General features: G+C 45.5%; 1 protein-coding gene across 1 annotated transcript in view; it reads right to left on the reverse strand.

Annotated features, from left to right (window-relative positions):
• Window positions 1-2,336: 2,336 nt before the first annotated feature.
• tbx21 (T-box transcription factor 21) overlaps window positions 2,337-15,124 on the reverse strand; it is a 35,155-nt gene continuing 22,367 nt past the window's right edge. Inside the window, exons 3-6 of the mRNA XM_085966548.1 lie at window positions 9,218-9,339; window positions 7,867-8,025; window positions 5,621-5,682; window positions 2,337-4,025 (exon numbers count right to left, since the gene is read on the reverse strand). Coding sequence (XP_085822674.1) covers window positions 3,323-4,025; window positions 5,621-5,682; window positions 7,867-8,025; window positions 9,218-9,339 — 1,046 coding nt within the window. The 3' untranslated portion in view covers window positions 2,337-3,322. The remainder of the gene's footprint in view (window positions 4,026-5,620; window positions 5,683-7,866; window positions 8,026-9,217; window positions 9,340-15,124) is intronic.

A 15,124-nucleotide genomic window follows, 5' to 3' on the forward strand; every position in this document is an offset into this window, starting at 1 on the left:
CGTACTGACGGGACAGGATAAGGTGGTGCTAAAGTGCGTGCATGTTAAAACCAATAAGTGTGCAGTGACGCGAGACGTTGCCTTTAGTGGATTGCTTGGTTTTCATGTTGGCGCAGTCATCCAAGTTGCTCTTTAAATGGTCTGTCAGGTGTCTGGTAATCAGATTGTGGGGAAAGAAAAATTGTCCCTGTGTAAAACTAGCCAGACCGGGGCTGAGTGGGGGTGTCCCAGGCACGGTCTGTGCTGAGTTAGCTAACCTCGACTCTAATCACTCCAATGCTTGTAGAACACAATGTTATTCACCATTTTTTTCTCAAGAACTGAAATTTCTAATGTTCAAAATAAGGATTGAAACAAAATCAAAAATGACCTATTTCGTAATATGATTAAATTTACCCATTGAATTGTCTTTTGTGTCTTTTCATGGCATCCTTAATGTTTTTACTTGAAGGCCTCAGTCCCTCCCAATAAATTGATTTGCATACATATTTCACGCCCCAACGCCAACAGACACAGAACAGTGCAACTGGGGCCCATCCTTCTACCCTGTTCCCTCATCCTCTCCTCCTGCATCTGGTGGCTAATGCAGTAGGCAGGCCCTACTCTTTGCACTGCCCCCAGTGCTAAAGGCTCAGATTGCCACCTCTGTACTGTCTCGCCAATATAGAGGGGGTAATGTGGGCCATTGGTGTAGGGGCGTACAAAAAAAGAGGACTTGGCAGATGCATTTAGGGTAGAAGTGGAAAGGAAGAAGGGGAGAGAATACAAGTCAAGATATGATGGGGGCGGCATGAACAAAATGCATGGTGAGGGGAGAGAAGGGAAGTGCCAGTATTAACAGAGGGAGGAAGGTGAGGAGGTAGAATGGCATGGAGGGGAATTGAGTGCCTTTGTGAACAGGGGCAATTGGACGTGCCTTCTGACAGCCACAGTCCGGGCTCACGCTTTTGGGGAAAAAAAGGCATTTAGGAAAAGTACCAGAGGTGTGTTGGAGCCACGGAATGGCCCCAGCAAGAGACGGTGCTTACAGATAATTGGGGAGGTGGGGGGGAAGAAAGGAAATATCCACTTGAAAAATAATTATCATATCATTTGATTTACCTGTATGTTAAATTTGAGATACGCCCATCATACTTTCAAATTTCTGTCACACTTCAATAAAGGAAAAGAAAGTCAGTCATTTCCTGCTTACATTTCTGGCCGTGGGGATTTACAAGCAGTTGCCAACCTACAGAAAAACTTCCTCAACAATTGGCCTCAGAATGTGCCCATTTGCACCGGCGAGAATTGACCTCAGGTTGTGCTCATTTACATCAATTGACCTCTAACTGACCTTAGGATATGCCTTTTTACATCCACTAATCCATACGGCCTTAAAGGGACATGTCGATTGCATACAGAACCATCTTAACAGCAGAACCACACATTGTGTTAGATGGTATACGTCTCCGGTCCTTATTAAAAGCCGTGCCCTCCAGGTGTCACAGGAAATCCTGGTAGCAGCTTCATTAAAAAAGCAATTTCAACAATAGGAAGTTGGACTTGATTTTTTTTATTACAAAATGAAATAGCTACAGTCATTGTGCATTTCTTGTACATTTATTCAACATATACTACATTAACCTGTACAAAACCAGTAATGTACACTAAGGGTTTTTGAATAAATTAAATAGTCAGGAATAAAACTCCATGCTCAAGAGAGGTTCCACACTTAACACTGACACAGGATGAGAATTTTTTTAAATATACAAGTTATTTATTGTGCATTGTGATTTTTTTAAGTCATGTCGGTCGATCTCTCAAACCCTTTACATTTTTATCCCCCCCCCCACCCCCAGGTCTATATAAATGAAACCATTTACAATTGGTCCCAAAATAATTACATAATATACATGTGGTATTCATGTGGTTTTTGCGCAAGTACAGAGTAGCTGTTCCCTTCCCCATGGCTCAGTTGCTAATTGCACTGTCTGGCGCGGTGTGGAGTAACCTAGGTTTGACTCCTAGTCCAATCCGAGTTAGCTATTCTCAGCTGGGGGTGATGGCGAGGGCTATCGAGTTGGCTTCAGCAGCTCTAAGTAGGGAGGGAAAAATATCAGTCGTCTTTACAGCTCCTGATTGCTACCTAGAGTGCTCCGCCGTAATGGACATAAGTATGGGCATTGGGTGAAGATAAGACTGAGATTGGCAGCGACGCCCACCCCACTTGTAAATAACCAGCTTGCCACTCTTACACCCAAACTTACTCCTGGAGAATGGACACTTGGGCGAGAGACTGAAGCCATGGAATCATACCCCAGCAAGAGTCAGTGCCTTCAGGAGAGGAAGGGAGAAAATGGGGGTGGGGGTGGGTTAAGGGAGTGAGAGATCAAGAGAAAGAAACGAAAAGGATAAAGGGGAATGAGATAGACAAAGTAAAAGATGAGTGTTACCAGATTAATTTTAAGGTAGTTGAAAACCCCAATATTGCAGAATATCTTCAACACAGCTATTTTTTTCTGAACATTTAATTTGTTCATTAGAAATAAGACAATTAAAAAAAATATTTAAAAGGCCTTTTAATTTAATGGTCCTGGCCCACTTACAACAACATCACAACCCCAATACTGTGCGTTCCTCTAATAGGGGAGGGATCCGTTTTCTTCAATACTCTTTGTTGACTTTTGTGCTGCCATTTTTACTAGCAAGGCAATGTAAAATAATTTTAATTTTATTTAAAAAAGCACATTCTTAAAGTGAAACAATACGTCTGGAAACACAGTAAAAAAACAACAGATTTGGGCTCCACCTCTTGGCAGCCATTAAATGGTTCAAATGGTCGACAATTATCACCAGTTAAAAAGATCATTTTCCTTCTATATATTGCAATGCTAAGAGACCTGGATGGGATCCTGCAGCCTACATAACAGTGCAAGACACATTGGGACAGGAAAACCCACCAGCAATTGATAAAATTGTGCTTGAATGAAATGTTTTTATTTCCCTCCACCACCCATTTATATCACAAAATTAACTTTTTAACAGACTAGCCCCTCAATATAAACACGTCCTACACCATGACCTCAAAATATTGCAGCTAGCTCCCTCTGTAGCAGAGGACAATTTTACAAAGAAAATACCCCCTTAGGGCTATAAAGCTTTCTTTATCTCTCTCAAGGACAATTTTGTTAATATAACTTTCTAGATCTGGAAAGGGATTTTTTCCCCTCCCCTCTGTGAGGTGGCGATCAGTCTCAGGACTCGATACAGAGTTGGTTTGCAGCACAGATGACGTATCGTATGGCATGTTGTGAAACCTGGGCTTGTCCAACACAGGAGCGATTCAGTTGGTGTAAAAGCTGTAGTACCCAGTATCACTTCCGTTTTCCTTCTCGTACTTCTCACCGTTCTGATTGGGGGGAGAGTTCTCGGTGCTTGAGGTATAAGGAGACACTTTCCTCCGTTTACATTCAACCTCGTACAATCCTGAATCCGAAGAGTCCGCTGACTTTACGGAATGAGGCTCGAGCCAGGAAGAGTCCTCTGTTTCCTTGCTTTTGTCCTCTATGCTGGCCAGCGTTGGCCTGGTATCAGTGACTGGTCTGTACCAGGTCAGTGCGGAGCCAGGCTTGCTGTGGTGATACTGAGAAGTTCCCCGGGTACCCCATGCATTCCCTGAACTGAACGGATGCTCCTGGTAGTAGCCAAGAGCATGGGGGGTCGCTTGAAGAGGAAAACCTTTCATGCTGTAAGTCATAAATGCATTCCCTGTGTAGTCGGGATCGTACGAACTGAAATCCAGCCGGTTGGTGCTGGTCTGTTGCACTGGCGACATGAACCATCGGTGAGGGTTTGTAATGTCTTCCCTGTGTTTGGACGTGTGGGACACAGTCCGATCTCCATTGTAGTACCTGCCCTGTGGCAGGGCATTCATGTACTGATCGTGCAGGAAAGGCTGGTACCGTGCCCCTGGAACCAACTGCTGGCAGTTTTGCTGGTCCGGTGGCGAGGGAGTTAGTCGGTCTCCTTCGGAATTGCTGTACATTCTGAAAGAAACAATTAGAGGGGGAATCAAAATGTTTTGAGACATAAATGTACACACTCTGTCCACTAAATGGATGATTAGATAACTAGATGGTTAGATATTACATACTGAAAATGAATTGGTAGATCATACCCAGAGAAGTGATTACAGAACTATAGTAAATTCTCAGGTATGAGTAGGATTTTCCTAGAACAATTCTGGACTATCCTCCTTTGGGGGGGAGGAGTTAACAGGTCTCATTGTAATGGACATGGCTACAAGATGGCACACTCAATGATGAGAAATTGGAATCGAGTTGATCTGAATGTCAGGCTCGATATGCCAATACCTACCACGGCCCAACCAGTTTCACTTATTGTAGGTACCCAGAAGGGCAGGCTAGAATGCTTCCCACGTGGCTCCAGGTAACCCAGCAAGATGATGCCCCGGTGGGTAGTCTGGTCCTTGCTGTACAAGCAGCGGAAAGCTCTGCACTGATAAGTTGTGTGGTTTTAGCCATTGACTTCCTGCAGTAACTCTACACACACTTAATAAGAATAAGAACTAGAAGTAGGAGTAGGCCATTCAGACTTTGAGTCTGCTCCGCCATTCAATAAGGTCGTGGCTGTTCTTCAACCTCATCTCCACCTTCTCGCCCATCTCCACATCCCTTGATTCCCTTAGTGTCCAAAAAATCTATCAATCTATGGCTTGAGTTTCAACGACTGAGCCTCTGGGGTAGAGAATTCCAAAACTCCACAACCCTCTGAGTGAAGAAATTTCTCCTCATCTCAGTCCTAAATGGCTGACCCCTTATCCTGAGACTACATCCCAAGGCACTTCACAGGAGTATTATAAGACAAAAAAATTTGACACCGAGCCACATAAGGAGAAATTAGGGTGGGTGACCAAAAGCTTGGTCAAAGAGGAAGGTTTTAAGGAGCATCTTAAAGGAGGAAAGGGGGGTAGAGAGGCGGAGAGGTTTAGGCAGGGAATTTCAGAGCTAGGGCCGAGGCAACAGAAGGCACGGCCACCAATGGTTGAGCGATTATAATCAGGGATGCTCAAAAGGGCAGAATTAAAGGAGCGCAGATATCTCGGGGGGTTGTGGGGCTGAAGCAGATTACACAGATAGGGAGGGGCGAGGCCAATGGAGGGATTTGAAAACAAGGATGAGAATTTTGAAATCAAGGCGTTGCTTAACCGGGAGCCAATGTAGGTCAGTGAGCACAGGGCTGATTGGGTGGTCAGCAGTTTAGTGGGAATAGGGTCGAGGGAGCAAGAAGTGGGTCTCATGGACAAGATGAGCGCAGAGAGGTCATGAGGGGAGATCGGAGAGAAACTGGAGAAAGATGCGAGTTCAGGGCTAGGGCAGGGAGAACCTTAGAGGAAGTTTGGCCTAGTGGGCTAGGGGAAGGAAGGGAAGTGGCAGAGGCAGCTGAATGGATGGTCTCAATCTTAGAGATAAAGAAGTCCATGAGCTCCTCACATTTGTTGTCGGAGCTAAGGGTGGAGAAGACGGGAGAGGGGTTTAAGAAGATTCTGTACAGTATAACGTTTAAGAATAATTGAGGTAATTTGCAGCTTGTGTAGATACTACGTGATAAATATACTTACGAATCAAAATTGTCTCGGAAGCCTTTTGCAAAAGGGTTGTGGTCTATTTTAAGTTGTGTGATCTGGAAAGGAAACATTCCAAAACAGTTAAGCACTGTTACATTCCCCTTTACATAGCCAAGCATTGTCTGCCAACAGCAGATTTATTTGTTGAATGTCTTGCTGAATAAGTCAGGTCAGTCTTTTCTATTTAGTGGAAAATATTTTTTTAAATGATTCTCTTGTTCCTTGAAGTTCCTCTCCTAGGGTTAAATATATTTAGAATCTGTTTAACCCATTCAGTACTACAGACCCAATTTGGCCTTATTCTCACTGGAGTTAATGATCAAAAACAAATGCTCAGTGAGTCAACGCCTCTGGTAAAATCAAAGTGTGTCGTACAAGCGTAATAAGGGCATCGCCAGTGGTCATTTCTAGTCTCATATCTCCAGACCAGTGCTGAGGGAGTGCTGTATTGTCAGAGGTGCTGTCTTTCGGATGAGACGTTAAACCAAGGCCCCGTCTGCTCTCTCAGATGGACATAAAAGATCCCATGGCACTATTTCGAAGAAGAACAGCAGTTATCCCTGGTGTCTTGGCCTATATTTATCCCTCAATCAAGATCACTAAAAACAAATTATCTGGTCATTATCACATTGCTGGTTGTGGGAGCTTGCTGTGCGCAAATTGGCTGCCACATTTCCTACATTACAACAGTGACTACACTTCAAAAAGTACTTCATTGGCTGTAAAGCACTTTGGGTGGGATGTCCTGAGGTTATGAAAGGCGATATATAAATGCAAGTCTTTCTTTCCTACAGGGTTGCAAGAGCGATCTGTAAACCAGCTTTCGTAAAATACATTAATCCATCACGATTTCCTGTGGATGCACATGTTACGAATTCAACAGTAAAAAGCCTCGATTTTGAACATCACTCTGATACTTGTATCACTGATATATTCGGACACAACAACACAGCACGGTGGCATAGTGGTTAGCACTGTTGCCTCACAGCGCCAGGGACCCGGGTTCGAATCCGGCCTCGGGTGACTGTCTGTTTGGAGTTTGCACATTCTCCCCGTGTTTGCGTGGGTTTTCTCCGGGTGCTCCGGTTTCCTCCCACAGTCCAAAGATGTGCGGGTTAGGTTGATTGGCTATGATAAATTGACCCTTAGTGTTAGGGGGATTAAATACGTGGGGTTACGGGGATCGGGTGGGATATGTGTTGGTGATGGGGTCACGGGGATCGGGTGGGATATGTGTCGGTGCAGGCTCGATGGGCCGAAATGGCCTCTATCTGCACTGTGGGGTTTCTGTGATTTCTGTGAAGTGATGCATGCTGCAACTATAAGCTCTCTTACTCCTCTCTTCCCAATAGCTTGCTCTAATGTGCGTTAGAAAAGAAGTCACCAAGTTCAATCCATGGTTGTCCTGAGTTGGTTGATCTCAGCTGGAGTAGCAGTCAGAGTGCCACAATTGGCCTGTTTGGGAGCAGGGGAATCCACCAGGCTTTCTGCTCCCAATTGCTTTCCAGTGACCCTTACTGAATAGTAGCTGTGAGTGGCTATCAGGTGAGAGCAGGGTTTGACTCGGCTATAATAGAGCCATCCCCCCAGTTGCACAACCTGCTGATTCTCACTGTTTAGGCTTACATGTGAAGAATGGTGAAGTTGGCGAGATACTATAGGGCGCCCAGCAGCAGTGGGACCATTCCTCAACACAAGTCACTGCCTTTGGGAGGGGAAAGAACCCTTTAATGTCCTCAGCTTTTAAAACCACATTCCATATGCCTTTGGGACCTCTTCACATTCAATGCTGAAGGTGCCAGTTGGCATTTTACATCCCAGGGAAAGATTGCTAATACTTAAGACTTATGCTGGGAGAAGGCGCAATGAGTAGGTGTCCACTCCACGGTTTGTGTTAGGACTTACAAGAGATACAAACGGATGAAAAGAAGAGCGAGAAAACACCATGCGACCCGCCCATGCTCACCCTCGCCATTAGATGGTACAACCTCATGCACCGACCTCCCCAGCCACTAGCAATGCTAATTCCTAGGAGATTAAACAATTACGGTCAATCTCAGCAAATTACTCTCCAGGAGACCACGAACTATTGCTAAACATGCTTAATTAACCCGCCCACTAATATATCCCAATTGTCATTAGGAACATGCACTAGATTCCACTCTCTCTCATATCCCCCTCAATAACCCTGACTGACAGAAATGTATCATCAGCTGAAACGTTTACGGATGCCAACTCACGTCTGCGTTCTGGTAGGCAGTAACTGCGATGAATTGTGTTTCGGGGAAGGTGAACGCTTGCATTTTTGACGTGAGGTATGGGTCTTCGGTGCCGTCCTCCTTTACTTGTACAATGTGGAGCCGCGGCTGGTACTTGTGTAGAGACTGCAAAACAATCATCTGCAATAGAATCGGCACACGTCAGTGAGATTGGAGGAAGCCCCTCACAGTGCAATGCCACCTAGTTAAATGAAATGTGACCGTAGCATGCTCCTGGCAAGACTCAAATGCCCGGATAAGGTGAACACTTGTTGATTCTCACTGTGCTCACGCGCAAAGAATGGTCATGTTGGCGAGATACCAGACAGCGCCCAGCAACAGTGGAACCATGACTCAGAAAGCACAGCAAGTCTCCGACCGCCTGAGATCCTTCCAAAATTTGGCCTCGGGCCTCATCAGGCAAGCTGTGGATGCCAATCAGGCAGTTCAGTGGTAGGGCTGGTAAATTTTGGCCGACCCAGCCCACAGGTAGGTCAGGTCCCGGGAGAAGAGGTTGGGGGTGGGGGGCGCGGTGAAGGAGAAGCAGAGCGGGACTAGCCCAGACTGTCAGCAGCTGTCAGTATCCTGATCCTCCCGGCTCCAGGGAAAGTTAATCGTTAATAGGTTTTCTGGCCTCTTTAAGGACCACTGGAATGGTCGCTCACAGCACGGTACAACTGGGTGGAGCATGTGCGACGCAAACACTGCCCATTTTTAAACCAATTTCAACCGGGTTCCTACAACTGGTATTAGGACCCCACTTTTCATATGCAAGGCACGTTTCAGCAGGCGCCCTGCACACCCAACAGACCCCTGCTTCCAGTATGGCAGCCAGCGCACTTCTGCAGACTCCTGTAGGCACGGGAGCTCATGTCACAATATTGGTCTCCCCAACCCTCATTGCACACCCAAAAATCAGGTGATACAATGCAAAATTTCTCCCCCGATAAGTGTCTTATACCATGAGCTCTGATGCATTAGCTAAGCTTCTCTATTAAATAAAACCCTTTACTCAAACCTCTCAGGAGATATTCCTTCCCCTCCTTTGTGCCTGTCAATGACCCTCTCAGTCCTCCGGCAGTGGCTGAATGTCCATCCCCAATTCTGGGCGCAGACAAGAAACAAGGCCCCTGCCAGAGGGTTGGGCCTGTTCCACGAGCTGTTGAGGCCATTCTAATGGACCTGAATCCAGAAATACAAGTGGGTGCCGGTCATTGCGCCGTCCACGCTGGGGCAGTGGCGATCGCATCATGGAGGGAAATCAGCCCCTTGTTAAATAAAATGTACTTGTAGGACTGAATTTTCTTCGGTGAAATGGAAGGGGTCGGCTTACCTGAGTGACGTTGTTAGATGCTCCTTTGTTGTTGGTTAGCTTGAGTTTACCGAAGGAGATTTCCTGGCGCATCCAGTGCGCCCCTGTGTTTGGTGAGTCTGGGTGCATGTACATCCGGTTACCTGCAATGGGATGATTGTGTTCGAATCACAAAGTCAATCTTCAGGCAGATTTAGTGCATTTGTAACCTGACTTCGCGAGGAACTAATGACTCACAACAATCGGTACTGAACGATGCACTCAACAGAATTTTAAATGACTCACACGTGCTTCCAAGAAAGGGATTAGCCAGTTACAGAGTTAACAAGCAGCCGCTTCCAGGCTATTGCAACTGGTGATCAATTTTATAGTGCGTTACTACAATTTTTAGTTGTTGGCTGTTTTCCCGTTGTCACCGTCCAGCGACTGTAGAAATATTTCCACGTGGAAATGTGCCGCTGATTAACGCGAAGCCGAATATGGTTTCCTAGAGAAACGGCTATAAAAGTGGCCCACTGACCTTTAGGCAGAGTCACTCTACACCGTGCTAAGACCAGCGCTGGCTCCCACTGCCTGGGTCTCATGCAGTTGGCTGCTATCCAAAAGTTTAAAAAAAAGGGTCTTCCTGCTCTCCGGCCTTAGAAAGGCCCGGCAAGTTTACTTTTGGATCACAGCTGACAGATGAAGACCCGAGCATCAGGAGGTAGCACGGTGGCTTCCAGGCTGTCAAAAACTACTCGGCAACTTCAGCAAGACACGGACAATTAAATACCATTTAAGTGTGGCCACTGTTGTAATGTAGGAAACACGGCAGCCAATTTACACACAGCAAGCTCCCACAAACAGCAATGTGATAATGACCAGATAATCTTATCTTTATAAGTGATGTTGGTTGAGGGATAAATATTGGCCAGGACCCCGGGCAAACTCCCGCACCCTTCTTCAAAGAGCCATGGGGTCTTCTACGTTCACCCGAGAGGGCAGAGGTTTAACGTCTCATCTGAACGACGGCACCTCTGAAAGTGCAGCACTCCCTCAGTGACAGCACTGAAGTGTCAGCCCGGATTGTATGCACTCTGGACTGGGGCTTGAGCTCACAATCTTCTGACGCAGAGGCAGGAGTGCTACCACTGAGCCATGGCTGACAGCTTGACTTCTACTTTCTTCTGGGTTTGTAGACCAAGAAAGAAGCTCCATTTTTTTTTAGTAAAAGACTCACTAGGCCAGAAGATAACTAAATGCAGAGCACTGGGAGAACCAGCACTGGGTCCAGCAGAAACCTCATTCCAGGGTTGTTGATGTGAAAGCACCAAGCGGGGGTTGGGGGCGGGGGGGAGGTCTTCCAAGGGCCGCTCTAGTGCCTCCTAGTGGCCACCTCAGAGGCCAAGGCACAGGTTGGCCTCCCACCCTCAGCTGCATGTCTGTAATGGTCTCAGCCGTGGGAGGAGGGATGAGGTGAGCATGCTCAGTATGTTCCAACTTTTGAAATTTATTAGTCCAATTAATATTCTGATCTTTTCTAATTTGGGAAATAGACCCCAGTGGTTTAACTGGTAAATCCATGGGCCAATATGGATCTGAGCCATACAGACAGGAAGACTGCCAGATTAAGTTTCCTCAGTCTGTGTTGGGTCAGCAATCGGGATGTCACAACCAACCCCCAGCACCCCTGGGGAAAACCAGCCAGGGGGCACCTCATTTCTGATTGGAAAAAGGGGAGAGAAAATGTTTTGGTGCATTTCTCCAATATTAACCATTACAAAATTTCCTGAGCTGCTCTTTCTGGAGACCACATCCTAGGCCAGTCTGAATGCTGAGGGGGTTAACTCACAGGAATGTCAGCTGGCGAAGGCGCTTAGGATGATGTGTAGGGAAACAGCTGCTGTAATACTAGATTGTTATAAAATAAAGAATTGGCTGGAAAATGTTACAGTGCAATGGCTGCTGGGACCGCTGATCATTGTCGGAAAATTCGTGAGTCATAGAAACTGCCTGTCTAAATGTCTGAACCCCAGTTGCAGCACAATAGGTTGGGGTGATCCATTTATTTACTTTTCAACAGACTGGGCCATTCTGCCCTGGATAAGGAACAGCATTAAGACAGAATAACAGGTTTGTATGTGTCAGGACAGGAACTCTACCAGCCGTAGGGCAATATGCAGCCCCACAAGCCCTGGCAACATAAGTCCTACTTGTATTGCTCACTTGCTGGTTTGTTTATCTTTCAATTTTCTGGGCTTGGGAGTTTGGAATAGTACTTGCATTCCACCATTTCACTGTTGCTGCAGCATTCGCCCTTTGTTAACCAGTATGATTCCACAGTGCCGGCAGCCCCAGCATATCTTAAAAGCAGTTCAGTATTGTAACAAGTTCTGTCAATTCTCCACACTGTTGTAACAGGTGCCACAGATTTGCAATGTGCGCTGGATTTGATACAGGTATGTACAAAGTTCTCAGTCACTGTGGGACCTTAATAGCTGGAAATCAAGCCATGACATATCTACTCATTTAAACAATAGCCAAAATGTTCTACTCAATGTTCAGATGAATGGGTGCCTTCAAGATTGGCTGTTAATGTAGCTATTAACAAGTCATTAAGATGAGGGAATGTGATCTTAAGCTGCATTTTATGACCCTACTGCTGCCAGCAGCCAACTTCGATGCCAGAACCGTAAGGTGAATGAGGCGGCCCATGTATACTGCAGGGTGGATTCAGCAACAGCAGAACTGTGCAAGTGAATTTCCTTCTTTAAAAATAGGAGGACAAAAACTATTTTAAAAACACCATGAGAGCCAAGGTTTTACAAACAAGGGGTGCAGAGGACAAAATCAGAGGTGATGCGAAACATATACAAATCATTGTTTGAATCCAGTTTTCATAGAATCATAGAATGATACAGCACAGAAGGCTGCCAATTGGCCCATCGGGCCTGTGCTGGCTCTTTGACAGAACTATCCAATTAGTCCCGCTCCCCTGACCTTTCCCCGTAGTCCTGCAAAGTTTCACATTCAAGTGTTTATCCTAATTTCCTTTCGGGTACCCTACTTTAGGAACCTTGCCAACATTATGGAGAAGTACAGAAGAAATTCACAAAGATGATACCAGTGATGGGAGGCTTTAATTATGAGGAAAGTCTAGAAAAACTGGTGCTGTTTTCACCAGAGGGGATCTGATAGCTGTTCAAAATGATGATGTGCTTTGATAAAAGTAAAACGGGAAAAACTATTTCCACTGGGTACGAATTTAATATGATCACCAAAGGGAGTGGTCAGGAGAATCTTTTTATGCAGCGAGTTGTTCAGACCAGAAACAGGGGTGGAAGCACAATCCATACTATTTTAATAGCGAAGTGGTCCAATATTTGAAAAATAAATGTTTTTAACAAAAAGAGAATGGGGTAAGGGCAGGGGGGGAATATGAGATTAAATGGAAAACTCTTCCAGAGAACCGGCATGATGGGCTGAATGGCCTCCTTCCGTGCTGTAAAATTATGTTTCTCTGCTCACGTCTGTAACTTTGCCAGCCAACCTGACACATTCCCTGACGCTGGGAGTAGGTTCTGCACAGTCTAGTGATTGCATTACTAGCCTGCATAGCTACCGCTAATTTAAATCAGGCACCAATGGCGGCCAGAGGTCAGGCGCACAGACCAAAAGCCCTCTGAAGGTCATTGCTATGCCGACAGTTATCTCCGCCAGCATACAATCCACTGTTAATTGATGCTGGACTGAAAGGATGAACCAAGATTGGATTCTGTTATCCCCCCCCTGTTTACATTGACAAACTGTTGGCAACGGTAGTGCAAATGATGTCACACTGCTGTGTTCGAAGGGTGGAAACGACCACCAAACGAGTATCAACAGCTCTAAAGGTAACTTCAGAGTTACACTGCCACTTTAAGCCAGTTCCCATCCCAGAATTGCTTTGCATGGATACAGAAATGGCAGTATAACTGCAATAATCTGCTGCATTCAGAGGTTGTAAAATACAGAAGACTGTGTAATGCAAACAGTCCTTGAGCTTTAACCACGGTTCGTAATATCTCAAATACACTGCAGAAATAAAGAGGAAAATTACAAGGAACAAAAAGTAGCGTTCAAATTCCCCACTCTCTGCTACTTTAATGGAGGTGTTACACCATTTAAAATAAACAGGCTAAAGTAGTGGAGAGGGAAACTGCTAGCGAATGTTAAAATTAAAATGAGAGCCAGGCCGTTCAGGGGTGATGTCAGGAAGCACTTCTTCACACAAAGGGTAGTGGAAATCTGGAACTCTCTCCCCCAAAAAGCTGTTGAGGCTGGGGGTCAATTGAAAATGTCAAAACTGAGACTGATAGATTTTTGTTAGGTATGGGTATTAAAGTTTACGGAACCAATGTGGGTACATAGAGTTAAGATACAGATCAGCCATGCTCTAACTGAAAAGCGGAGCAGGCCCGAGGAAGTCTGAGAGATCCCCTCATTCAGTTAATCTGCAAACCTTCTGTTCTCTCTGGTGTATGTATGTACACTCAGCGAGGTGTGTGTCAGCCATGGCTCAGTGGGTAGCACTCTCACCTCGGAGTCAGAAGGTTGTGGGTTCATGTTCCACTCCAGAGACTTAAGCACATAAATCTAGGCTGACACTCCAGTGCAGTACTGAGGGAGTGCCGTACTGTATGTAATCCGTGGAGCTCTTTCCTTTATCTCCTCCAACTCTCTTCTTCTCTCCCAGCTTTTAAGGGCTCTAAAACCCCATCATTTTAACCATGCCTTCGGTGCTGATCTCTCCGGACTGTTGTCTCCTAACTCTTCTAATCCCTCTTGAAATCCATTTATCCTCCGTTGAAAATTACCCCCCATATAAAAGTGAGTTGCTGTCCTGAAATATTACCTGGATTTCTAAAATATCTTTCCTAACATTATAGTGTTCAGTCCTTGGGGGAAGTATTATTGTGGCTCCACAATGGGCTGGTGAATGTAAATAAAGAATTATGTTAGGGTGACCATATTTTCTAAATCGAATCCGGGGACACACAGAGTGGAAGCACAGCAATTTTTTAGCCGCCTGTATTTTAACAGTTGCACAGATACACTACAAATGCAAAACAAATGTACATATAATTACCGCAGATGTGACGTCACACTATTGAAGCGCATTCAGACACTGTTTATAAATAATATATAACACTGTTCAGTCCATCGACCTGAAACTGTGATTCTGTCCAACGGTATGAAATGCATAAATTCCAATGACTATGGCTCTAGTCTAGTCGGGGATGAGTTTCGTGAACCGGGGTCTCTTCCGGGGACATTGTTTGCCTGGGGACACAGTACCTCACCCGGGGACCGTCCCCGGAAAACGGGGATGTATGGTCACCCTAATTATGTTGCAGCTTTCATCTCCACAGAACAACTCAAAGCATTCCGATTTTGCTTTAAGGCTGAAAAAAACTCTGCTCTGATGGGACCAATTTTTAAAAAATTATTTGTTCATGGGATGTGGGCGTTGCTGGAAAGGCCAGCATTTATTGCCCATCCCTAATTGCCCTTGAGAAGGTGGTGGTGAGCCGCCTTCTTGAACCACTGCAGTCCGTGTGGTGAAGGTACTCCCACAGTGCTGTTAGGTAGCGAGTTCCAGGATTTTGACCCAGCGATGATGAAGGATCGGCGATATACTTTCACATCAGGATGGTGTGTGACTTGGAGGGGAACTTGGAGGTGGTGGTGTTCCCATGCGCCTGAGAAGTTTTGGGCCTTCAGTTACAGACTATAATGAATGGGAAATAGTTTGGTATTTTGTAGCTCTATTTGGAACAAGTATGCTTTTAGAATAAATTGGCCAGTGCTCACGAATGCAGTGTTGCAATATCAAGTGCCCCATCATGCGCTAACATTGAGTTTTCACCATTATCCATTAACATAACATTAAGTGTTATGGCGTAAGTT

The sequence above is a fragment of the Somniosus microcephalus genome, chromosome 24, assembly GCF_052327205.1.
Source record: "Somniosus microcephalus isolate GS21.2 chromosome 24, FLI_Smic_1.0, whole genome shotgun sequence".
Classification (NCBI taxonomy): Eukaryota; Metazoa; Chordata; class Chondrichthyes; order Squaliformes; family Somniosidae; genus Somniosus; species Somniosus microcephalus.